Here is a 25,783-nt window from a genome sequence, read left to right on the forward strand (position 1 = left end):
TCTGTAGCAAAAGGAGTGAAAAGGCTCTCCTTTTGGAGTAACTAAAAATATCAAGTACCTGCCTCTTTGGCTGGTATACCTAGTCCCTTAAATAATCCCCCCTGCACTCTGGGTGACTTCATGAAGTTTAGAGCTATACCTTGCTCAAAACAATAGTCCAAGGTTCTCATTTTAGAGAAACGGCTTGGCAGCAGTGGAAAGAACCCGGGCCTACGAGTCAGAGGACCGGGGTTCTAATCCTGACTGGGGGAACCTGGGCAAGTCACTTCACTCCTCTGTGCCTCTGCAAAATGGGGAGGCAATACCTGTTCTCCCTCCTGCTTAGAGTGGGACCCCTCCCCCACCCCCATGTGGGACCTGATGATCTCGTATCTATCTCAGCACTTAGTTCAGTGCTTGGCGCACAGTAAGTGCTTAACCCATGTCACAATTATCACTATTCTTATAACTATTATTATTAATATGAACAAGCACATTTACCTTTGACCAGGGATTCCATGGCAGTAGAAAACCTTCCCGGACCACCGGAGGTTCTCGCCCTCCTCCAAGACAATCGGGATTGTGTCTCTTTCTGCCCAGCTTGGCAGAAGCCGTGGCCACCTAATCCCTTGTTGCTACCGAAACCCTGGTCGGGGGGTGCGTGCGTGTGTGCAGGCGGAGGGGATGGCCTGAAGGCTTTTCCGGCTTAAGTCCAGACTCCTTGTCCAGTTTTCTTCACGGGACCACCGCCAGGGACCCTCCCTGGAAGCAATTTTATGTGGGTAGAAAGTCGAATCGTGACCCCGACCAAGGCCACCTTCCCCGACAACCACAAAATACAGACTGTGTGGGCCACTCTCCACACCCGCCATTCCAAAAGGGAATGCATTTCCATGAGTGGCTTCAAGATTCTCCAGCGCCATTTGGATCATTAAAAATAACTGTTCAATTAGGTATGTTTAAGTTGCAAAAAAACTAGGTAAATCCTCAAAGTGCCTGCACTCAATAAAACGGAGATCACATGCCCTCAGGGGCCCCCAGAAAATCTATTCCAGGGCTCTCCTGGAAAGCCTTTGAACTACATCCCTCCTGAGGAGCTGGGTTCTAATCCCGGTGCTGCTCCTTGTCTGCTGGGTGACCTTGGGCAAGTCACTTCACTTCTCTGGGCCTCAGTTACTTCATCTGCAAAATGGGGATGAAGACTGTGAGCTCCCCATGTGACTTGGACTGTGGCCAACCTGATTATCCTGTATCTACCCCACAGCTTAGTACAGTGCCTGGCACACAGTAAGCACATAACAAATACCATAAAAAAATTAAAAAGGGATTGTGAGATAGAAGTGAGTCCTCTGGCTCTTCTTCTTCCACATACTCCCACCACTCAGAGTTTAGACTGTCCAAAGTTATCAAATTCATGTCTAAAGACAGACATAAATTTGATAGCTTTGGACAGTCTAAACCCTAGTTTTACTCACAAACACACACACAAACACTCCTCTCCCTCACCCCCCCAACAAACACACACTCTCTCTCTCTCACACATACCCACACAAATTCACTCCCTCCACTTCTCTGTCCAACACCCTCCTTGCCCAGTGGCATTCCACATTCCCAGATACCCGCCTCCTGAAGTGATTCACCACAGAACGTGCAGCGTTATAAATCACACAGCTCTTTTCGGGGGCCAACGCGAGGCTCGTTTTACCTTATCGAATTTGGTCCTGTCGGCGACGTCGAGATCGGAGGCAGACATGTTTCCCATATCCAACAGGGAGGAGGACTGAGATCGGCGGTTCCCGGAACTCTGCACCGACAGTTTATTGAGGCTGGAAGTGGATCCGGTCAACTTCCCAGAGCTTCCGTGGAGACCTACGGAATAACCCGATGCTGCAAGATGGCCACTTGGTCTTGCGGGGGGGGGAGCAAAGATGGCATCCGGCATACAAGAATTCCCCCCCGCTTCTTCTTCTTCTCCACTCCCGAGTTGGAAGAGGGACCATTTTGCACTTTCTAAATGAGGTGCCTATTCCATAACCCAACAGCCTTATAAAGCCAACATCATCTAAAAGACAGTCTCAGAACGGATACAATAGCCAACGAGGGCGGCTCGGGTTCCGGAGAGACCGGAGACGTCGGCACGCCCGGCTCTCAGAACCCCGGGAGCTTTCTCCAGGCTGGCCCGGGTCCGGACCGGAGCACGCGGCTCAACGGACGTCTTCCGGTCGCTCCCGGGCCGAGACCTAAACGCGGTTAGGTGAGAGCGGACGGCAGAGGAAGAGAGGCCGAAAGTGACCGGAAATGGGTACGCCGTGGCCGGGGGTGGAGGGGGACGGGGAATGCTACCCACGCTTTGTGCTGTTTTTCTCAGTTCACCGGCTCCGCTTAGTTCAAGCGTCTTGCCTGATTTGAGACGTGGAGGGAGAAAACCATCGCTCTGATGAGGTGCCCGGCTCTAACCACAAACCTTTAACCAAACCCCGCTCACTGCAGCTTGAGCGCCAAAGTGTCACGGTCATTTGGGTCAGAGATCGCTGCCTCAGATCCGTCCTCTCTACTGCCCGGACGAGTACCGAAACTGGGCCCGGCCCGTGTTGCTCAACTGCAGCCTTACCGTTCGCCGAAGGATTTTTTTGCTCTCCCCCTCCAAATACCTCCAAATCGGGGTGGGCTCGACAAATTCTGCTGTTAATGTGTTCTCGTGACACGTAACTGATTTCTACACATAGAACAAACATGCATTGAGAATTTCCACTAGCCCACCGGTCATACTCACTCTCTGTTTCTTGTTTGACAGCACTTTCTTTTCGAGGCAGGGTGGCTGGGATGGATTAGGTTGTGAGCATCAAAGACAAAGACAAGTTAATAAACGGCATCTGGCACAAACCATGCACCGGACGGAGTTAAGCTCTAGTTCGAGAGACACATGCAGAGAACAGTGAGCGGCAAGGAAATACAGTCGCAAACATGGGTTTAGTCAGGCAAACTGACGATCGAGAAAGCCCTCCGGGGAAACTGTTCCCCTCCCCGACCCCCATCAATATTGGATCTACATCTTTCCATTGATTAAGCAATCGCTTTTTCAGAATCAAAATCTTGAAAGAAGCTTTACGATGGTGGTCTCAATCGGGAGACGGTTGGGAGGAGGTGGGTCTTTGGAAGAAATGCCAAGCGCTTAATCAAAATTACATTTGATCGAGAATCCAGTGGGGATTGTCTCTCTCCTACTGGACAGAGGGGCCTGCCTCCCTGAGAGAGAACCCTAGTCAGTGAAGGCAGTTGGAGAGCCCACAGGCAGCACCGGTAGTCCCAAGCGCTTAGTACAGTGCTCTGCAAATAGTAAGCGCTCAATTAATGCAGCCATGCAGAGCAGCATGGCTCAGTGGAAAGAGCACGGGCTTTGGAGTCAGAGGTCATGAGTTCGAATCCCAGCTCTGCCACTTGTCAGCTGACTGTGGGCAAGTCACTTCACTTCTCTGTGCCTCAGTTACCTCATCTGTAAAATGGGGATTAAGACTGTGAGCCCCACGTGGGACATCCTGATTCCTCTGTGTCTACCCCAGCGCTTAGAACAGTGCGCGGCACATAGTAAGCGCTTAACAAATACCAACATTATTATTATTATTATTAATTAATACGACTAACTGACCGACTGAGACCTGAAACCACTCTACGAAGCGCTCAGTACAGTGCACCGGACCCGGTGACTGGTCAACAGATATCACTGCTACTATCATTGAGGTGCAATATGGCTTATTGGGAAGAGCCCGGGCCTGGGCATCAGAAGACCTGGGTTCTAATTCCGCCTCCGCCTGCAGTGAGACCCTAGGCAGTCCATTCCTCTTCTCCCACTCCCTTCTGCATCGGCCTGACTTGCTCCCTTTATTCATCCCCGCTCCCAGCCCCTCAGCATTTCTGTCCATATATCTCTAATTTTGTTTCTATTCATGTCTGTCTTCCCCTCTAGACTGAAAGCTCATTGTGGGCAGGGAATCTGTCAATTCCTTGTTATACTGTAGTCTCTCAATCGCTCAGTACAGTGCTCTGCATACAGTAAGCGCTCAATAAATTCGATTGACTGACTGAACTTCTCTGTTTCTCAGTTTCCTCATCTGTAAACGGAGATGAAATCCCTGCTCTCCCTCCTCCTTAGACCTTGAGCCCCATGTGGGGTGGAGATTTCGACTGATCTTATTAACTTGAAGCTCTCCCTGCCCGGCATGCCTGACATGTCATAACTGCTTAACAAGAACCGGCACCATTATTATTTACTGACCCCAAACGTTCCTTCTCTGGGCCCAAAATACAACTGAACATACGAGGCTTCAATAATGGGACAAAAAGCTAGTTGCCGGCCAAGCGCTTGCCAGGCAGGTAGGTGAAAAAAAGTCATTACTAGAAAGAAATGTTCTCCTTCCCCGCATTATCTTCAGAGAGGTGACTAGATGGGGGGCCCAGAGAAAGGAGGCATGACTCATTAACTTGGGCTACCGAGGACTGGGGTGCGGGCTTCTGGTTCAGAGGCGGTGCCAACTGCTGCCGAATCCTGAAATTCCAGGACAATAATAATAATAATGAGAGTAATGGTCTTTGCTAAGTGCTTCCTCTGTGCCGGGCACTGAAATAACAATAATAATAATGATGGTGTTTTGTTAAGTGCTTACTACATATCAAGAGCTGTTCTAAGTGCTGGGGTAGATACAAGCTAATCAGGTTGGACAGTCCCTGTCCCCCAGGGGGTTCACAGTCTTCATCCCCATTTTACAGATGAGGGAATTGAGGCATAGAGAAGTTACATGACTTGCCCAAGGTCACACAGCAGTCAAACGGCGGAGCCGGGATTAGAACCCATGACCTGTTGACTCCCAGGCCCATGCTCTTGCCACTAGGCCACGTTGCTTCTGTTATATTCTCTCAAGTGCTTAGTTCAGTGCTCTGCCCACAGGAAGCGCTCAATAAATACGACTGACTCTGGGTCCAGGTGGTTCTTTGCAATAAGCGGGCGCTCCCTATCCTGAGGAGACAGGTGGGAGGAGAAGGAGGAGATGTGCAGGCCCGATATTTTCCGTTGTGGGGCATGTTATATTAAGAGCCCCTACTTTTTATTTATAAGGGCCGTTTGGAATGGCCAACTTAGCTTCACCCGGGGCCTTATAAACTCTTATGCAGCCCCGCATTTTTGGGCTGTGGGATAGACAGACTAGCCCCGGAGATCATCCTGGACATGAATGAACAGAAAACACAATGTTGAGGATGCCAAAGAATGGTTACCGTTCAGATATGAGGGACCAGATACACAGATCAGGGGTTGGGGGAGGGGGGAAAACGGGGACACGTACAGAAATACCATATGGCTAGTTTCTCTCCACTCAGCCCTCCCTTATTTAGCGATATTTAAATTCTAAGGAGATATCTATGAGAGCGTTTCAGAGAAAAGTTTCTTGGCCACATAGGGATCCTTCACTGAATCCCCATGGAAGGAAAACAGGATTTTACCTTCTGGAAGGGGTCCACGAATACACCTGGAAAATGGAACTCTGGCACCCAGGCGACTGATTCATCAAACGGGCGGACTGTGTGTGAAGCTTTTCTGGCTAACTCGGTTCATGCAACCATGATTTCTTTGCACCTTACGAGGTTCGGGCTAGCTGAACCCCGTTTAGGAAATGGGAATTCAAGTATCTTGAGGTGCTCGTGTTTCGGACTCCTCAGGCTGCAGCATCTGGACGTTCTGAACCCGAGCTTGGGTGTGCTGAAAAGTTAACTTTCCTTGCCAAAGATGATGAATGCGACAGCTTTTCAGCGGTCAAATTCCATGCTCAGAATCCAGTTCCTTATCTCCTCCGGTTAGTGACGCAGGAGGAGGGGGAGGAGTGGGTTTTATGCAGTTTTAAAAGGAAGGTCCATGCTCCTGTGTTGACCATTTGGCATCCATTTTAAAAAGAGCATTTATGTGGGCTCCTTCAGAACAGTCGACTATAAGACTTCTACTAGACTTAAATAATACTGTATTTTTTGATTTAGGCATTTACTCATCCACACGCCCACCTTCCCATGCTCTTTTTTCTTCTATCTGTATGGTATTTTATGTCTGTCACCCTGCCAAACTATATGCTCTTTGAGGGCAGTCAGTCAGTGGTATTTATTAAGCGCTTACTATATGCAGAGCACTGTACTAAGTGCTTGGGAGAGTACCTTAAAACAATGAACAGACATATTCCCTGCCCACAACCAACTTAATAATAATAATAATAATAATGATTATGGTATTTGTTAAATGCTAACTATGTGCAGAACACTGTTCTAAGTGCTGGGATAGATACAGAGTAATCGGATTGTCCCACGTGGGGCTCACATATTTTAATCCCCATTTTTACAGATGAGGTAACTGAGGCACAGAGAAGTTAAGTGACTTGCCCAAGGTCACACAGCAGACAAGTGGCGGAGCCAGGATTAGAACCCACGACCTCTGATTCCCAAGCCCGTGCTCTTTCCACTAAGCCATGCTGCTTCTTAGAGTCCAGGGGCAGGAATCAGGTCTTTTAATGCTCTGGGTATTCTCCCAAATGCTAAGTACACTGCTCTGCTTACAGCAGGAGTTCAGTAAATACTAGAGAATGACTGATTGCCTAGGGTTCCTATAGGTCAAGAGGGTTTTATCATTTCAAGAAGTGCTCTACGAGCCATAATAACTTGACCTCTGATGCTCACCAGTATTTTCTTCCGGGGATTCACTTCCCTCAGTGTGAATCTTAGCCTCGAAAGACCGTGTTGCAAGATTTAAAAGGCTGCTCAAAAGACACTTGGAAGAGACCTCTTCTTTGACGCCAAAGGGTTTTCCCCTCCAAACAATCAAGCCACTAACGAGAGGTGACAAACACACTTGCGGCGAACATCCAACACAGAGCGGCTCTGGGAACGGATGGTCAACTCAGAAGAAGCGTTACAAGTCAACGGAGGTGAAGGGAAGAAGAGAACGAGAAAAACACACACCTCTTTGGGAGCCGCTCACTTTTAGGATGAGCAAGCAGGACCCCAAATTCCCCTTAAGATTCCATGACAATCCTTAGGGCCCATCACGTGGAGGTCCGGAGCCGAACAAACGGAAACTTTCGGATGGGCAGATACGATTCCTCATCACAGAACACTGGCAATTTGGCTTTTCCTTTTATAACAGCGTCTGAATACTAAACTGCAAGGGGCAGGGAACACGTTTTCTAATTCTGTTGTACTGTACTCTCCCCGAGCGCTTAGTACAGTGCTCTGCACAGGATAGGCGCTCAATAAATACCATTGATTGAAACAAAACAAGCAAAAGGCTGGTCCTCAGAGACCAGCTTGCTAGCTAAAACCTTAGGCAGGGTGCTATCCTTTAAAGACAAAGTCACTGACTCTTCCTTTGCTTTTCAGATTTTTTCCTAAAGAGAGTCCCCACATTCTCCTCTAGACTGTAAGCTCCTCTCTAGACCACGAGCTCATTGTGGCGAGGGAACGTGTCTACGAACTCTCATGCTGTACTCTCCCAAGCGCTTAGTACAGTGCTCTGCACACAGAAAGCACTCAATAAATACGATTGATGGACTGATTGATCACTGCCCAAGTAGATCAGGGACAGGGCTTCCCTCTGCAAAGCAAATGCTAAGTTCTTTCCTCTAAAGGGTGGCTCTGCAGACACACTGAAGAGAGCAGGCTTGGAGTGGCCTAAAGCCAAATTCTGACCTTGGGGAGGACGCCTCACCTCCTCAGGGAATGAGGGGAGAAAACCCCGCAAGAGCAGAATGTGGCCTTGGTAGAGACGACCTTCCTCCTCACTGCCTGGTTAGGTACAGCTAGGTTGGGAGGCCTGAATTCCGGGTTTTAACTTCACCAGAGAAAAAGGAACAAATATCCTGCAGTCGCGGTGGAGAAAACCGCCTCGACCGAGGCTCGTTTCCGATTTCCGTCAGAGAACGTGGCCCATGTTCGCTGACCCTCGGGGTGTCACGAGGGGCAAGGAGGCGGGAGAGTTTTCTGCCGCCAGAGGGCTGGTGGCCGGGGCAGAACTCTGGCTTTCGTCCGTCGGCCTGCGTTGTTTCCTCTGGGGTCCGTCTTTTGCTCTTTGAGCCAAGCTTCTTCTTCATGAAACCGCACGGCAGGTTTGAGCTACCACCTCCGACTTCCAGCCGATAAGCGAACATTTCTATTCAAGCGCAGGGTACCCTTTTAGGTTGCAACTAATGGCTTTCCCTTATGGTCTTGTCTATAAATCAGTCTTGCTGGTTTTTGGGTACCCCGAGTCCAGTGGAATCATCTGACCTTGGACTTTGTTCACGTGCCTCAGAAGACTCAATGAAGGAAGCGCCTGGTGGGTGGAGTCTGTGCCTTTGACTCCCCTTGTACTTTCCCAGGCGCTTAATAAGGTGCACGGCGTGCGGTAGGAGTTCAATAAATACTACTGGTTGGTTGACTGACCGATTGAAAAGCGAGAAAAACACATACAAGAAACCCTGGGGAGGCAGTGGGGGAAGGGAATTAGAGTACGAGAACTGGCCTGGCTTACCAAACTTCTTGCTTTCTTTGGTGGTGCCAGTCATCTTGATCTTCGCCACCTCAAAGAAATCTTTGATTTCTCTTTCGTACAGCCGGGACAAATAATCCATGTAATTCTTTAAAAGTAATTTTTAAGAAAAGAACATTCAGAATGTATCTTGTGACTGATTTTGAAATCATGAAAGGCAGGGAAATCTTCTCAGGATAACCTGAATATAACTGTAGGTTAAAAGTGTATATGTAACAGAAACATTTTCCCCTGCACTGGGGGCTATCATGTCTACCAAATGTATTCTCCCAAGCTCTCAGGACAGTGCTATGCACAAAATAAGTGTCCCATAAATAGCAAGTGATGGATTAACCACCCAGAGAGGTGACCTGAAATCCCTCCACTCATCATTTTTCAGGCTCCCGGAACTGAGAGTGACCTATCTAAATTACAGGAAAGGAAATACCACACTAAATTTATATTAATGCAGGAAGATTTGTAAGCTCGTTGTGGGCAGTGGAAGGGTCTACCAACTCTGTTGTACTGTACTCTCCTAAGCGCTCAGTATGGTGCTCTGCAGACGGTAAGCGTTCAAATACTACTGATGGATTGATTTTTAGCTTTTTATGTCTTAATGGGATAGCTCCCCATCTCTTATTTTACATAAATGAATACCTTGTCCATTTATAGTAATTTTTTATGGTAATTGAGCTCTTACTTTGTGCCAGTCACTTTTCTAAGCACTGGGGTAGAGAAGTAGCATGGCGTGATGGCTAGAGCATGGGCACGGGCCTGCAAGTCAGAGAGTCAAGGGTTCTAATCCCCGCTCCACTACCTGTCTGCTGGGTGACCTTTGGCAAGTCATTTCATGTCTCTGGGCTTCAGTTACCTCATCTGTAAAATGGGGATCGAGACTGTGAACCCCATGTGGGACAGGGACTGTGTCCAATCCCATTTGCTTGTATCCACCCCAGTGTTTAGTACGGTACCTGGCAAGGTGGAACATGTGGTTTGTCGAGAGGTCAAACCTGCGATCAAATGACATTCCTGGGAGAAGTCCATTATATAATTATTACATTAGTACAGGCCATTCGTCCACTCAAGGACTGACAGGGATTGGGATTCGGCAGGAAACTTGTCTTCCAATTCTGTTGTATTGAACAGTCCCAAGCACTTAAAACAGTGCTCCGCCCACAGGAAGCGCTCAATAAATATCACTGGTTGATGGACTCAGAGTGTGCAATATTCTCAAACTGGACAAGGGGACTGAGATGTGGTCATTAGCTTTGTGGGCGACCCTTCCAATGGGCGCAGCCGCTGACCCTTCGGCCTGGTGACTTAGAAAAATGGTGCTACCAAAACAGGCCAGAATTCAACAGGGACAAGGACCAAATCCACAAAACCGGGACAGAATAAAGGGGAAACTGACCTGGGGAAGCAATGTTGACCCCATATTGCGTGTGAGTTCGTAATATGATGTCACGAATAAAACAGTCCTCATCGTTGTGGATTGGATTAAGAAAGGTTTGGCTTACGATATCCGAGTCAGAGGGCAGATGCTCTGAATTGCTAGTGTCAGACCTCAGGAATTTGTCCAGTTTTGCTACCCACACTTGAAGAAGCAATAAAAAGGATTATTGCATTGGGAAATGGGGCACGTGCCACCTGGAATTTCCCTAGCACTTTCATATTCTACAAATGCTTCCACTTCTTTGGCCCTGTATTACCACTATCATGACCACCTTGCGAGGTAGGGACAGGCAAGTACTGATATTCCCCAATCTATCAATCGCATTTATTGAACGCAAACTGTGTGCAGAACACTGGACTAAGTGCTTGGAGAATGGCTCCCCCACTTTACAGATGAGGAAATTGAGGCTTAGAGAGGTTAAAGGGTTGGCCTGAGGCTACCCAATAGGTCTATGGCAGTCGCAATGAATATCCAAGTCTCTTGTGCTCTTTCGCCTAAGCCAGGCTGCCTAGGGGAAAACTGAAAGAAACTGAAGCTGTTTCATCAGGAGAAGAGTTGGCTGAAGTGCCGATATGACAAATGTTTTTGCACAGGAAAGGTTCATTTAAAGCACGGGGAAGAATTTCCCGTCAACTCAATCAATTAATCATATTCACTGGGTGCTCACTGTTTGCAGGACACTGTATTTAGCGCTTGGGAGAGTATAGCATAATAGAGTTAGCAGACATGTTCCCTGCCCAAAATGAGCTTACAGTCTAGAAGGGGAGACAGATATTAATAGAAATAAATTGTGGCTATGGACTGAAGTGCTATGGGGGCTGGGCGATGTACAAGGGAATGGGAAAAAGTGGAAATGAGGACTTAGTCAGGGAAGGCCTCTTGGAGGAGATCCGCCTTTGTTAAGGCTTTGAAGAGGGGGAGAGTGCTGGTGTGTAGGATGTGAAGAGGGAGGGCGTTCCAGGCCAGAAGCTGGACACGGGCGAGAGGTCAGCAGCGAGATAGATTCCTTTCCACGGGCTTTAAAGCAGTCGATCACCTTGATCTATCCTACCTTATCTCCCCAATTTCCTATTACAACCCAGCCTGCAAGCTTCATTCCTCTAACTCCAACCTACTCACTGTACCTCCATCTCGTTATTTCGTCACCTATCCCTCCCCTCCATGTCCTCATAACTGACAGACCATTACTCTCCCCATCTTCAGAACCTTATTAAAGAAACATCTCCTCCAAGAGGCCTTCCCCGATTAAGCTCTCATTTCCTCTTCTCCCGCTCCCTTCTGGGTTGGATTCGCACCCTTTATTCACCCCTCCCTCAGCCTCATAGCATTTTTGTACATATCCATCACTTATTTATATTAATGTCTTTCTCCCGTTGTGAGCAGGGAACGTTTTTACAAACTCTGTTACACTGTCCTCTCCCAGATGCTTAGTCCAATGCTCTGCACACAGCAAATGCTCAATAAATACAATTGATTGATAAAAAGATAAAAGCCTTTCCTTCCAGGTCCTTTAAGTTTCCACCCTGCAGCAGGGCTTAGTGGAAAGAGAATGGAACCGGAATCAGCAGATCTGGGTTCCAGTGCCAGCTCTGTCTTTGGCTCATTGTATGTCCTTGGGTCAGTCACTTAACCCCTCTAAGTCTTAGTTCTTCCTTGAATTTCCCATCTGTCAAGATGATGAAATAGATTTCTGAGAGGGGTTTTTTGGTGTTGATTTTTTCAATCGCATTTGTTAAGTGCTACGTGCCAGGGACTGCACTAAGAGCCGGGGGTAGACACAAGCTTAATAAGGTCGGACACGGTCTCTGTCCCACACGAGGCACACAGACTTAATTCCCATTTTACAGATGAGGTAACTGAGGCCCAGGGAAGTTATGTGACTTGCCCAAGATCACGCAGGCAGCTGATAAGTGGTGGAGCCGGGCATGATGTTGGTGGATCTCCTCCCCTAGAGAATTCTCCACCAAAGGAAAAGATGACAATTTGGGCAGCCCCCTGCCTGGAGCCAGGGAGATGGATCAGTTAGTTGACCTCAAGGCTCCCTGGCAGTTCTATGTCATCTTAAGCATCAAAGGAGTCCAAAAGCCTTTGGGGTTGACAAAATATTTGACTCCGTGCTAAAAATTACATTCATAAATATTGCATGACCTATGAAGATAGAGTAGTAACATTCACTGACAACACAATTAAGCAAAAAGCTTTATTGATTAACTTGCTTATTTGAATATTCACTAGGGGGAAACAAAACCACTTGTTGCCACAAACCTCCTCCAGAGTTAGGGTCTATATTTAATTATTTAAACCCTGGATCCTCTTCTAAAGCTCCAAGAGGCCAAGAATTCCAGTAATAAAAAAGTTTTCCTCAGGCTGAGTCCCAACTCGGAGCTGAGTTGAGCCAAAGACAAACTCAGAGGGGACCCCTCCCCCCCACATTTAAGGGGGCTGCTCTAATGGGAAAAAGAAACTTAGTAAGGGCAACAGATCTGAGGAATTGTGCTACTGAACTTTAGAAAATCGTGGGGAGATCTGTTCTAAAAAAAAAAAAGTAGGGACTCCCACCCATTACAAGCTTCTTAAAAATGAATTTGCCTGCAGGGGAAGGATCTTACCTTACCTAGAGCAGCATCCTACTGGCTAAAGAGAATGTAAGAATTTTCTCCCTGAAGGCTGTGACTCCAAAGCCCAGAAAGAATCATCTCCATTTAAAAGAATGCCTTGAAAGAGATCATCCTCTCTCCCTCTATCTAGTGGCAGTAGGTTCTGTGACTCATTTTTAGATCCCAGATCCAACAACCAAAATGTTTTTGAGGAGAGTTGGTCCCGGAGACTGGAATTAGCGGCAGGGGCAATTTATTTGTCGTTTCCAGAGACATGTGATTTTAACAATTCCATCACTTCTGCTTCGACTGAGTTTCTCAGCTTAGATCATGGCTCATCGCGATCTTCATAGCTCATGCAAAACTGGATTTTCTTTTGTCTTCAAAAATATAGGTGAGTTTATACATTTTTTTGAATGTATAGTCGGGCCCTAAAACCTTTTAGGTTTCATCATGCAGTTGAGAATTCTAACGGCTAAATAAATTGCTCTTTCATTCCGGGAAGGGCAAACTTCCCAGAGCGCGAAATCAGGGTTCATTAAAGTGAGTTATGTATGGAAAAAAACGGTAGTCCCAATTTAGAGTCAAAGAAAATGAAGAGCCCAGATAACTGAAAGGAGTCGACTGCACTGTAGTCACCTTAACCTACCAGGCAAGAGAAGCAGTGTGGGCTGGTGGACAGAGCACAGGCTTGGGAGTAAGAAGGATCTGGGTTCCAGTCCTGGCTCACACCACTTCTCTGCTGTGTGACGTTGGGCAAGTCACTTCACTTCTCTGGGTCTCAGCTCCTCATCTATAAAATGGGGACTGAGACCGTGAGCTCCGTGTCAAACATGGATTGTGTCCAACCTGATTACCGTGTATTTACAAGATATTTACAATCCGACAAACTGTAAGCTCGTTGTGGGCAGGGAACGTGTCTGTTCTGTTGTTATATTATACTCCTCCATGCATTTAGTACAGTGGTCTGCACACAGTCAGCACTCAATAAATACGACTTACTGACTGACTCCTCATGGGTCCGTCGCCCCTCATGGACAACCACTCCCTCGGACCCCATGGTCCGCCATAACCAAACAGGCTCACGTTGCTGGATAGACGTTCCCCGATCCCCATTTGAGCCAAAACACACAGCGAAAACACGCCTTTTGGCCCTACGGGGCTCCCTTAGCCCCCAGCAAGACAACAGGCTGGAAGCCTCCGAATGGATACCGACCTTGGTGAGGCCTTCGTATTTCCCGAAATCGGTACTCTTCAGCCACTCCATCAGCTTGGAGTAGCGCAGCAGGTCTCTGTGGAAGGGGTGGTGATTGGGTAAGGTCAGGTCGATGGAGTGCTGGGCCAGAGTGGAGCTCTGGTCGTGGCCCTGGGGAGGAAAGGCAAGGGATCGATATCAATCCTGGCTGTGGGCGATGGCAAAAAAAAAAAAAAAAAAGGAAAAAAACATCCCTGCTGATCGGCGACGGCAACCCCGGGTCACTTCGTGCCGAGCCAACATAAAGGGATGCAGAAAACCAGATTAGATGCCCTTGCTTTTGAAGCAGTTGTCACCTGGGAAGGGTGGCACTTGACAAAAACACTTCTTTTTAATAAGGTGAGAAAGGAGGAAGCAGGATTAGTTGGCTTGACAAAGCAATCATCTATGCCCTTCACGATCCACCCAGAATCACTTTGAATAAATAATAATAATAATAAAAATACTCTTCACTCTGACAGCTGGGAGGAATCCTGGGGTGGGCCTCTATACACTTGGAAATTTTCTAGGTGATTCTTCATCTTAAATGGCTGCCCACCTCCGTCACAGAGCACAGACACACTTTGCAAAAAAAAAAAAAAAAGAAAAAGGGGTTATAAAATGTAACTTCGAATTCAAAGAGTCCAAGCTGGGGAAAGTTAAAGAGTAGCTTGCAGGTTGTCTCATTCTCCAGCAGCATTCTAGATTATAATGGAAACCACTCCACATAGCTTAATGCAATTTTTTTTTAAATGACACCACTGCAGCTATAGTTTATATTAATAATTCAATGCAAATACTCCAAAGAATAAAATGTTATATTCATCTAACCTTTTCCAATTCCTCTTCTGCTACCTGCGTTAGACTGACAAACATTAACGGAAGATATGTGCTCGTGGGCAAGGGTCGACTAATTCAGTATTTTGAAATACATATTTCCTTATTTCTGCTCTTTGATGTACTCAGATCCAGCTTAAACAACGGGGAAAGTCACTTTAAACAACAAATACGCCGCTGAACAAGATGTTAAAAACAGAAGACAAAGATGTGCCAATGTCAAATCAATGCTTTCTACTGTAAACTAATAAATCCCTCTGACCATGAGTTTACAGGAATGTATTAAAAGAAAGGCTCTGCTATCAAAGCACATCAAAATGCCATCTCATTTTATCCCTCTGGGAACTAAGTAAGGGTTCAAAAGTTGACCATTTCTTTTTCCTTCTTGTTCTTAGAATGGGGTCACACTTCAGACACTGACATCAAATTAATTTCCATCCAGTGTCCTGCTGTAGCTGGTATAGGATCATAACTCTCATGGAAGATTCAGCAAAAATATAAAACTTCATGAAATATCGCCCATTCTACCAAGAGAGGTGATTTCAAATGCCGGCAAAGGCAGTGCTAACTATGGCGTTTTCTGGGAAAAAGCTTGTCGGAATGGTTCTCTAGCTCTAAAAGTCCTCTTTAGCTTAGTAGCAAAAGAAAAATTCAGGTCGAATTGGTCAGATTCTTCCATTCAGAAATCTTCCTGATGGCAAGAAAGCCCAAGAAAGGTTACCGATGACCGATAACTGCTAACTGTAAAAGTTCTGCCGATGAATCCTGTGTCCAGGAGAATGCCACACACATACACGGCTTTTTCTTCCAATGTCACACCACGTTCTGGTCTAATGGATGCAATTTCCCAATGGTGTCCACCCAAAACACGCAGGGGAAACGTATTATTATTATTACTTTAATGGTATTTAAGCGCTTTCTATGTGTCACACTATTCTAAAAGTGCTGGGATAGATACAAATTAATCAACTGATCTATAGTATTGAGTATTTTCTATGCACAAAGCACCGTACTAAGCGCTTGGGAGAGTATAGTAGAACAATATGACAGACATATTCCCTGCCCACAGTGAGTTTAAAGTCTCTGATTGGACACAGTCCCTGTCCTACTTGGGGCTCACGGTCAAAGTAGGAGGGAGAACAGGCGTTGAATCCCCATTCTGCAGATGAGGGAACTGAGGCATGGAGGAGTTAAGCGACTTGCCCAAGGCCACAAAGTAATTGGTGTAACCTGGATTCGAACCTAGGTCCTCTGACTCCCAGACCTGTGCTGTTTCCACTAGGCTATGCTCCTTCTGGAAGAACAGACCTGGTGTGCTGAAACATCTAGTCAATAGACCCTATCTCCATTCTGACTTAATAAACTGCTGTATAACTCAGGCTGTAAGTTCCATGTGGGAAAGGGATTATATCCTACCTAACCTGTATCTACCCCAGTGCTTAGAACAGTGTTTAATGCATAGACAGTGCTTCAACAAATCCCACGATTATTATTAGTAGTAAATATTAACTAGAGTCACAATAAAAATTTCCCATCCAATTAAAGTAATGCCTTTCATGAAAACTAAAATGCGAGTTACATAATTAAAAAGCAGACTGAAAGAGTATTGCCTATAAACTCGAGATACTTTGCACCCACCAAATTATTTATTTCAATTAAATTTTTATCTTCAAATTCATGACCATTCACTGAGACCAATCTGATTAAAGAAAACTATACAGAGAAGATGGTTTCTGTTTAAATGATGGATGAGAAAAAGAGGGTCAGAAATTAACCAGAAAGAAAGGAATGTTAACCTAGCAGACCTACTTCACAGACTCACCCAAAGAGAAGGGTGGAATAAATTTATGAAAACTCAACGGGATTATGCTGTTTGAAAAGTGACTGTTCTAACACCGGGGGAGTTCCCCCTTCAGCAATTTCCCAATTTTGAATTTTAACTGCCTGGGGAGAACGCAACAAAGTTCCTCTTGGCTTAGAAGTTTTCCTTCACTTCCTTTTGAGCTATTTGGACTGTCCTGAAAAGGAAAATTAAAGGCTATTTCAATTTATCCCAACCAGAGATCTAATGCTAATGAAGCTCTGGTGTGTTAGCACAAGGAGCCTTTTTGTTGAATATGATGTGACCTAGCAGAAGGAGCATGGAACTGGGAGTCAGAAGACCTGAGTTCTAACCCTGACTCTGCCACTTGCTTGCACTGTGACCTTGGGCAAGTTACTTGGTTTCTCAGGACCTCGGTTTCCTCATCTCTAAAATGGGGATTAAATACCTTTTCTCCCTCCTCCTCAGAGGTGGGCCATGTCCAAGCTGATTGTATCAGCTCTCAGCACGGTGCTTGGCCCTCGCCACAAATACTATTATTAATTTGCACATGTCCCAAGGAAATCCCATTCAAAATCTCATTATCAGAGCATATTTACATTATTTATGGATCAGTAAACTATATTCTTTATGTTCCTTCATGTAGCTACCCAGCACTCAGTACAGTGCCTGGCACAGATTAGGCGCTTAACAAATACCATTAAAAAAGTCCTCAAATGGGCACGTTGCTCTATTGGGATTCTTTGGGGATCTGCATATCAAAGGCAAGTTTTGAGTCTAGGGATAAGGGCAGGCCGTTTGGCAGATGACATAATAATAATGATGATGGTACTTAAGTGCTTACTATGTGCCAAGCACTGTTCTAAAAGCTGGGGTAGATACCAGTTAACTGAGTTGGACACAGTCCCTGTCCCACATGGGGCTCACACTCTTAATCCCCATTTTACAGATGAGGGAACTGAGACCTAGAGAAGTGAAGTGACTTGGCCAAGGTCCCACAGCAGACAAGTGGCAGAGCCGGGATTAGAACCCAGGTCCTTCTGACTCTCAGGCACAGGCTCTCTCCTCTAAGTCACACTGCTTCTCCTACCAACAGGCCCTGCTTGCTGGAGCAGCAGCAGCCACAGCCCTGACCCGGAAACACCTTTCACCAAACGCGGAGAGGGCTTAGCCACGCGGCCCAGAGAGCCACGACCGACAGACACGCCCTGTGCCCAACGGAACTGGGCATTTAAGACATGCCTGGAGACCCACAATCGCCCCTTCTCTTTGGCTCTGTATGTCACCCTGAAGGGTTTACCGCTTTCACCCCCACGGAAAAGAAAGAAAGAAAGAGAGAGAGAGAGAGAGAGAGAGAGAGAGAGAGAGAGAGAGAGAAAGAGAGAAAGAGAGAAAGAGAGAAAGAGAGAAAGAAAGAAAGGAAGAAAGGAAGAAAGAAAGAAAGAAAGGAAGAAAGGAAGAAAGGAAGAAAGGAAGAAAGGAAGGAGAGAAAAGAAGTCCAGCTAGATTATTCCAGGCCTCAGATCCCAACCGTCTCCCGGCAAAGTCACCAGGCCGGGCAGAAGCCGGAAGCCGCCACGTGGGTAATTATTTGGTAGTCACCGCTGGGCTCTGCTGGGGTTATGTATTGGTAAAAGCTGCCCGGCTTCTCGGCGGGAGGGTGAGAAAGCTTTAGGAAATCACGTGGGGCGAATTAGAGAAAACTGAGCCAAGCCTGGAGTACTCACAGAAACCGCAAGAGAGTAGGACTTGTTATAGAGCTGGAGGAGAGCTTGGGTAAACTAGGTGGAGAGAAAAGAGCAGAAGGCAACGGTTTTAGAATGCCGACAAACTACCCGGGGAAGAAGGCCAACCACCCGGAGGGCTTTTCGATGGCAAAGAGGGGAGGAGAGACATCGCTGTGTCCAAGGAACTAAAGTAAGACGAGATGCTTTTTTCCCCCCTAAAAGTTAGAAAAATGTTTCGGACGGGGTCCCCTACTTCCGTAACAGCTTGAGACCTTTGCGAAAACCATCTTGCAGATCGTCACCCCGGCCCCTTCCCCGACTAACACCTCAGCCTGTTCTGTTCATTCGGTGCGTCTAATTTGACTTCTATCAGGCCTTTAGAGGGACTCCAATAGGCTCTGACCCCATCTAGTGCTTAGAAAAGTGCTTGGCACATAGTACGCGCTTAACAAAAACCGTCGTCATTATCACTGGCCAATCGGTTGTGTGAGATTGGGTTAACTGGCCTTTCAGCTACTCCATACTGGCCCCGGGCGAACTGCCTTCACTGACCCCCTCCTCCCGGTCCCTCACGATCAGCAGGCCCCCCGGGTTACCTGTTGGACGAAAACGTTGTTCAGGTGGCTGGCCAGTCTCCGGGAGAACTGTTCCCGCAGGTCGCCGAACCGCTGCTGTTGCTGTTTGACGGCGTGGAGCATATTGTGACCTGAAAGTGGAACACATTTCCGTTGGGCCTCTACCGGAGGGGGGACCCCCTCTCGGCGGGAGAAGGTGCGGACGTCCGATTTAAAAGGAGCAACCCCTTACCTAACTGGGGGAAGTAGAAATGCAGTAGACCCAGTTTGTAAGAGATGAAAATTTCATCCGCTCATCTGCTTATTTGATTCAGGTAGCTAGCTAGCCCCGCGGCCCGCTGGCACTTACCTTTCTACTTTGCTATTTCCCCGACCTATAATATGCTTGAACGTCTGCCCCTCACCAGCCTGTAAAGTTCTTGACGGCAGGGATCACATCTACCACCTCCCTGAACTGTACTCTCCCAAGACCTTAGTACAGGGTTCTGCATAAAGCGAGTGCTCCATGAATATCGTTTTTAAACAAGCAGAAAGACTAAGGGGGACACAGATGCTAACATATCCCTCTTTCTATCTGACAGACGATCACTCTTCCCGCCTTCAAAGCCTTATTGAAGGAACATCTCCTCCAAGAGGCTTTTCCTAAGACTCAATTTCTTCTTCTTCCACTCCCGTCTGCATTGCCCCCAAGACCGAAAGCACTTCTGTTCATATCCATTATTTACTTCTATTAGTGTTTGTCCCCGCTTCTAGACTGTAAGCTCGTAGTGGGCAGGGAATGTGTCTACTATTATTTTGTACTCTCACCCAAGAGCTCAGTACCCCGCACACAATAAGCGCCTAATAAACACGACGATCAACGCAAACGTTTCAGTGGCCCATCTCCCACTCCTGCCCGCGCCTCAGCTTTGCCCTCTCTCTCTCTGAAGACTTTCCTTCGAAGGGGAAACGCTCCCGAACCTCACTAACGGGGAGACAAAACTCAGGGGTGAGAGAGAGGGCGGGGGAGAAGGCCCGTGGGTGTGGCAGAGTCAGCCTTACCTGGTCGAAGGGCCACGTTCATACACTGCAGGAGGGCGTCGGCTGCATTGGTGCAGGCCTCGATGCCCCTGGACGAGGCGAGGTCTCCCTCTTGCAGGGCTTTTATATGACCTCTGGCCAAATCCATATGGTTCTGGAATGCGAAGTACGCACGCATTTCAGAGCGAATCTTAAGGCGCTCCCCGCCCGCTGAGCTTCTGAGATCATCTCACTCCATCACCAGGACCTGATGGCTTTTCTTTCAATCCCTCTCAGATTCTGAGACGAAGACTGGATAATACAGGGAAGCAGCATGGTGTAGTGGATAGGGCACGGGCCTGGGAGTCAGAAGGTCATGGGTTCTAGGCCCGGCTCCACCACACGTCTGCTGGATGACCCTGGGCCAGTCACTTCGCTGCCCTGTGCCTCAGTTGCCTCATCTGCAAAATGGGGATCGAGAATGTGAGCCCTATGGGGGCCAGGGATTGTGTCTAACCCTATTTGCTTTTATCTACCCCAACACTTAGTACACTGCCTGGCACTTAGTAATAATGATTATTATTAATACAATAATACAAATACCACAATAATTCTTATTACCATAATAATAATAATAATGACAATAGTAATAACTCTGGCATCTGTTAAGCGCTTACTCCACGCAATGATGATCATAATAATAACCATTATGATATTTGTTAAGTGCTTACTCTGTGCCAAGCACTGTACTAAGCGCTGGGGCAGATTATAAGATGATCAAGTCCCACGTGGGGCTTACAGTTTAAGTAGGAGAACACTTTGCAGATGAGGGAACTGAGGCACGGAGAAGTGTAAGCTCACTGTGGGCAGGGAATGTGTCCGTTTATTGTTGCATTATACTCTCCCAAGTGCTTAGTACAGTGCTCTGCACATAGTAAGCTCTCAATGAATACGACCGACTGACTGAATGATTAGAACCCAGGTCCTCGGACTCCCGGGCCCGTGCTCTCTCTGCTAGCATCTACCGTGGCGTCTGAGGGGTGGGAAGGAGCGGGACACACACTTACCACGAGGAACTCGATCTCGGATAAGAGCTTCACATTATTAGTGTTGCTGAGGTGAATTAAGTGGTTGCTTTGGGAGATCTGGTCCATCTGCTCTTTGACACTCTGAAGCATCTCCTCGTAGCTGCTGAGCTTCAGTTCGATCTGGTCCACTTCCTTCAGCGCCTCATCCAGGAGCTTCATCAGGATGTTCACCTGCTTCTCGGAGGCCATGATGGACTGGATGTTTGCCTACGGGAAGACGATCCCCGCCGAACCCCATGAGAACGCGGCACGGGTACACCGCCCAAGTGGACCGGGTGGAGCCGATACCGTCTCCATCATCGGATCGTCTCCTAAAGTCGCCCCTCCTCCAAGGGGTCTTCCCGGCCAACGCCCTCATTTCCCCTCTTTGCCACTTAAGCACCCACACAACACTTACATCTAGTCTAGACGAGTCCTCTACACTACAAGCAGCAGCATGGCTCAGTGGAAAGAGCACGGGCTCTGGAGTCAGAGGTCATGAGTTCAAATCCCGGCTCTGCCACTTGTCAGCTGTGTGACTGTGGGCAAGTCACTTAACTTCTCTGTGCCTCAGTTACCTCATCTTTAAAATGGGGACTAAGACTGTGAGCCCCACGTGGGACAACCTGATTCCCCTGTGTCTACCCCAGTGCTTAGAACAGTGCTCTGCACATAGTAAGCGCTTAACAAATACCAACATTATTATTATTATTGTTACAAGCTCCTTGTGGCCAGGGAACATGTCTACCAACTCTGTTATACTGTTGTATTACGCTCTCCCAAGCGCTCAGTACTGTGATCTCTGCACACCAGTAAGGGCTCAATAGGTACGACTGATTGACTGACGTACGCATCCTTCTACTCTACCATTTTGCCTTTCTGTATACATCCCTATACTCTTCTATTTCCCCTTTTTCTGTAATTTATTGTAAAGCTTGCCTCCCCCGTAGACTTATCGCTCCTTGTAGGCAGGGATCGTTTCTACCAACTCCACTGCACTATACTCTCTCAACCACTTAGTATAGCGTTCCGCCCACGGGAAGTGTTTAATAAATACCACTTATGGATTGATCGATCAACCTGCTTATACATATATATTTAACCCTAATCTGTATTTTGACCCAGGAGCCTCAATATTGTTAACGCTTCTTAGCTCCATTCCTATGCTTTCAGATTCCGGTAAACTGTTTTTGTTCCCTTCCTAGTTGCTACGCTCTAGAAGAACCTTGCAATCCGGAAAAATCACGACTTGACCGACACCATGTGTGGGTACAAACTTGCTTCCTCCTACCCCGCATCCGCTCGCACCGACTTATCCAGCAATCCATCAATGGTATTTATTGAGCATTTACTTTGTGCAGAGCACTGTACAGAATTAGCAGACACGTTCCTGATCCATAAAGAGCTTAATCTAGAGACGAGACTCATGGATGGTGTTCTAGCCAGACAGACGTGTCTTCGGGGAAGCACGTTCCCCTAATTCCAACGGCGTTCTACCCAAATCGTGCAATGAAGTACAGTGCTTTGCACACAGTAAGTGCTCAAGAAATACGATTGAATGAATGAATGAAAGCACGCGCTGTAGTAGAACACGGACCAAAAGCAGAAGCAAACAAAATCGCTTTACTTATTTATGGGAAAATCGTTCATATCTGTTCTCGTTAAATTTCCCTGGGCACAGACGGCATTAAATTTGTAGCGCAGGAGACTCTATCCTGCGCATAACCAGTTGTCTGAGCCAAGAAGATTTTCAAAGGGTGCATTCAAATAGTCCCTGGAAACCACCTCCCCGTCAGGTCCAAAAGGGGAAAAATGACCCTTGACTCTTTCCTCTAGCTATCTCAGACTTTCAAGTGCCCTAACTGGCTTTTGGTCTCCGTCACTCTATGGCTTCTAGAGAGTATAATTCACTTTTCCAAAACTTCATATCTTACTCTGGCCCGGGGGCAGACTCCCGATTCACCCAATCTGGACCTGGGGGTTGGTCAGCTTTCCTTTCTGAGTAAAATGAGACTCCGAAAGGCTGGGAAGGCAGGGGGAAAGTGGGTGTTTTGAGGAAACTCCGCCCCAAAGCCTCCTTAATGTCGGAGGGTACCGAGAGCTCATTCAGCTTGCTAACTCTGAAACAGTTGACCGTGTCGAGAGAGAGAGGGTCAGGGACAGTCAGGCACAGCCGGGGTCCCAGTCCAGTCCATTTCATGCCGGTCATTCATATTTCCCAAAGCGTCCTTACCCCGTCGAGCACCTGCAGCTCCCTAGATAACTTCTCTGCGAAAGCTTCGGCGTTGGAGATGGCGCACTCGCATCCTTCCATCATGATTTCGATGTCTTGCTCTTCCCTGGCATTCAGCTCCTGGTACTCGTCGACCGCTTCTTCATCGCCTCCGGCCACACTCTGATTCTCGCCGCTGGGAACGGATTCTTGGAGTGGGAGGTGGGGGGAAGGGGAAAATTTAACCAAGGTCACCGAGAAGCAAGGGAAGCCGGCACTACCTTTTGACCCCTCAGACCTCTAAGATTGGCTGAAACCCCCCCAGTTCAGGTGTGGCCTAGGGAAGCACCCGGCGTAGTGGATACAGCACGGGCCTGGGAGGCAGAACGTCATGGGTTCTAATCCCAGCCCTGCCACTTGTCTTCTGCGTGACCTTTCACTTCTTTGGGGCCCAGTTACCTAATCTGTAAAATGGGGATTGAGACCGTGAGCCCCACGTGGGACAGGGGCTGTGCCCAACCCGACTTGCTTGTATTCACCCGAGTGCTTAGTACAGTGCCTGGAACCTATTAAGTGGTGAACAGATAAGACGATTATCGTTAGTGGTGGCGGAATGGGAGAGGTGGGCTTCGCGGTGTACCGCAACGAGGTCAACACAAAAGAGCTACGTGAAGACTTCGCTTTCACAAAGCACTCTGAAGAGCTCGTTGTGAGCAGGGAAGGTTTATTGTTGTACTGTACTCTCCCAAGCGCTCAGTACAGTGCTCTGCACACAGTAGTTACGACTGAATGAACGAATGAAGATGGGAGAGACGGGTGAAGCGGGATTCGGCCACGGCTACACCTTTTCTCAAGGTGCGGTAAATGAACCCCACCGTTTTCCTGCCTTCTTGGTTTATAACACAACAACAATAATCACGATAATGGTATTTGTCGAGCGCTATGTGCCAAACACTGCTCTAAGCACTGAGGTAAATACAAGATAATCAGGTCCATTGGAGAAAAGACTTATGGGTAAAATCCCAAGTGTTAGAAAAGTACCCTGCTGCTCTGATTTTTTTGTTTGTTTTTTTAAAAGGTATTTGTTAAATGCTTGCTACGTGTCAGGCACTGTTCTAAGCACTGGGGAAGATACAATACGAGCCGGTTGGGCATAATCCCCGTTCTACATGGGGGCTCACAGTCGTAATCCCCATTTTACAGATGAGGTGACTGAGGCCCAGAGAAGTGAAGTGACTTGTGCGAGGTCACACAGCAGACAAGTAGCAGAGCCAGGATTAGAACTCAAGCCAGGGCTCTATCCGTTAGGTCACGCTGCTTCTAGAGTCAACCTCTAGGTGATTCCCAAAGGTGTGTTGTCCACATCTCTGAGGTTACATTGTGTATTTGGGCTCTCAGACTGGTCAGATCCATTTTCCTTTATGAACGTACCAATGACTTTAAGACTTCTGGGAACATAATAATAATGTTGGTATGTGTTAAGCGCTTACTATGTGCACAGCACTAAGTGCTGGGGAAGATACAAGGTAATCAGGTTGTCCCATGTGAGGCTCACAGTCAATCTCCATTGTACAGATGAGGGAACTGAGGCACAGAGAAGTGACTTGCCCACAGTCACACAGCTGACAAGTGGCAGATCCGGGATTCGAACCCATGACCTCTGACTCCCAAGCCCGGGCTCTTTCCACTGAACCACGCTGCATGTGTACCTATTCTGTTGTTCTTTCCCAAGAGCTTAGCACAAGGGTCTCCACCCAGTGAGCACTCAGGAAATACCACTGGTTGATCGATTCCTTCTTCCCGGTTTCTACAGCAAGGGGCTGGAGAGGAGAAATGATGTCATTTGAAATGTGGGACAGGAAATGTGCCTGATCGGATTGCCTGTATTTTCCCCAGGCTTAGTATACAGGGTTTTGGCCCAAAGGAAAGGCTTAATAAATACCACAATGAGAATAATGAAAATCTCCGCAGGTTACATGATACTTCAGGCCACTAGTTTGGAACAGACTGAAAATTTCAATTCTTTGGGAAAGGCGGGAGGGGAGGAGAATGATTGCTGAACAGTGCTCAAAGGTTCTCGGAATCGAGAAAACGGTCAACGATGCTCCCTTTGGGAAAGCAATTTACCCCCAGAGAAACCATCTTTTTGGGCTACTACGAGGCCTCCGCTGTCCGTTATAAAAAAACAGTCCCGAATCATCTGGTGCCTCTGATGGCGTTCTCGGGAATCCCCAGTCAGGGAGACAATATTTAGGTCAGGGTCAGGTTCCGTGAGGGTGTTTAGCACCATGAAAAATCAGGAGTCACTGCCTGCATTTGACCAGAACCTCAGCGGAGAAGTGACAGATGATTTGCCTCGGCCTTTTATTATCATTAACAGTAATAACGATAAGGACTACGGTATTTGTTAAGCCCTCCTATGTGTCAAGCACTGTTCTAAGCGCTGGGGTAGATACATACCGATCGGGTTGGAAATCCCCATTTGAGGATTTGACAGATGAGGGAACTGAGGCCCTGAGAAGTGAAGTGACTTGACCAACGTCACATGACAGACAAGTGGCAGAGCGGGGCTTAGACCCCAGAAACATCGCTTTCCAAGGAGGATACGAACACATCACCCGGCCCCTTTCCCTCAGGCCCACCAGACGCACCCAGCTGGGTTTGGGAAAGGAGCCGGCATGAAAACCTCCGTCCGATTCGAGAGCGGGCGCGGACGAGGCCGATTCTGAACGGCTTTTCCCGGCGGAG

General features: G+C 47.4%; 1 protein-coding gene across 9 annotated transcripts in view; it reads right to left on the reverse strand.

Moving 5' to 3' along the window:
• Positions 1-25,783, reverse strand: part of EXOC1 (exocyst complex component 1) — a 50,713-nt gene that overhangs the window by 13,620 nt on the left and 11,310 nt on the right. For 4 of the 9 annotated variants that reach the window (XM_029076621.1, XM_029076619.1, XM_029076620.1 and 1 more), the window contains 9 exons: positions 23,057-23,244; positions 20,824-21,051; positions 19,799-19,931; positions 18,779-18,888; positions 18,183-18,236; positions 13,779-13,928; positions 8,516-8,621; positions 2,753-2,797; positions 1,685-1,848 (listed from right to left, as the gene is read on the reverse strand). In XM_029076621.1, the coding sequence (XP_028932454.1) occupies positions 1,685-1,848; positions 2,753-2,797; positions 8,516-8,621; positions 13,779-13,928; positions 18,183-18,236; positions 18,779-18,888; positions 19,799-19,931; positions 20,824-21,051; positions 23,057-23,244 (1,178 nt within the window). The remainder of the gene's footprint in view (positions 1-1,684; positions 1,849-2,752; positions 2,798-8,515; positions 8,622-13,778; positions 13,929-18,182; positions 18,237-18,778; positions 18,889-19,798; positions 19,932-20,823; positions 21,052-23,056; positions 23,245-25,783) is intronic. The other 5 variants (XM_029076624.1, XM_029076623.1, XM_029076626.1 and 2 more) reach the window with 3 other exon arrangements.

The sequence above is a fragment of the Ornithorhynchus anatinus genome, chromosome 12 (genome assembly GCF_004115215.2).
Source record: "Ornithorhynchus anatinus isolate Pmale09 chromosome 12, mOrnAna1.pri.v4, whole genome shotgun sequence".
Taxonomy (NCBI): domain Eukaryota; kingdom Metazoa; phylum Chordata; class Mammalia; order Monotremata; family Ornithorhynchidae; genus Ornithorhynchus; species Ornithorhynchus anatinus.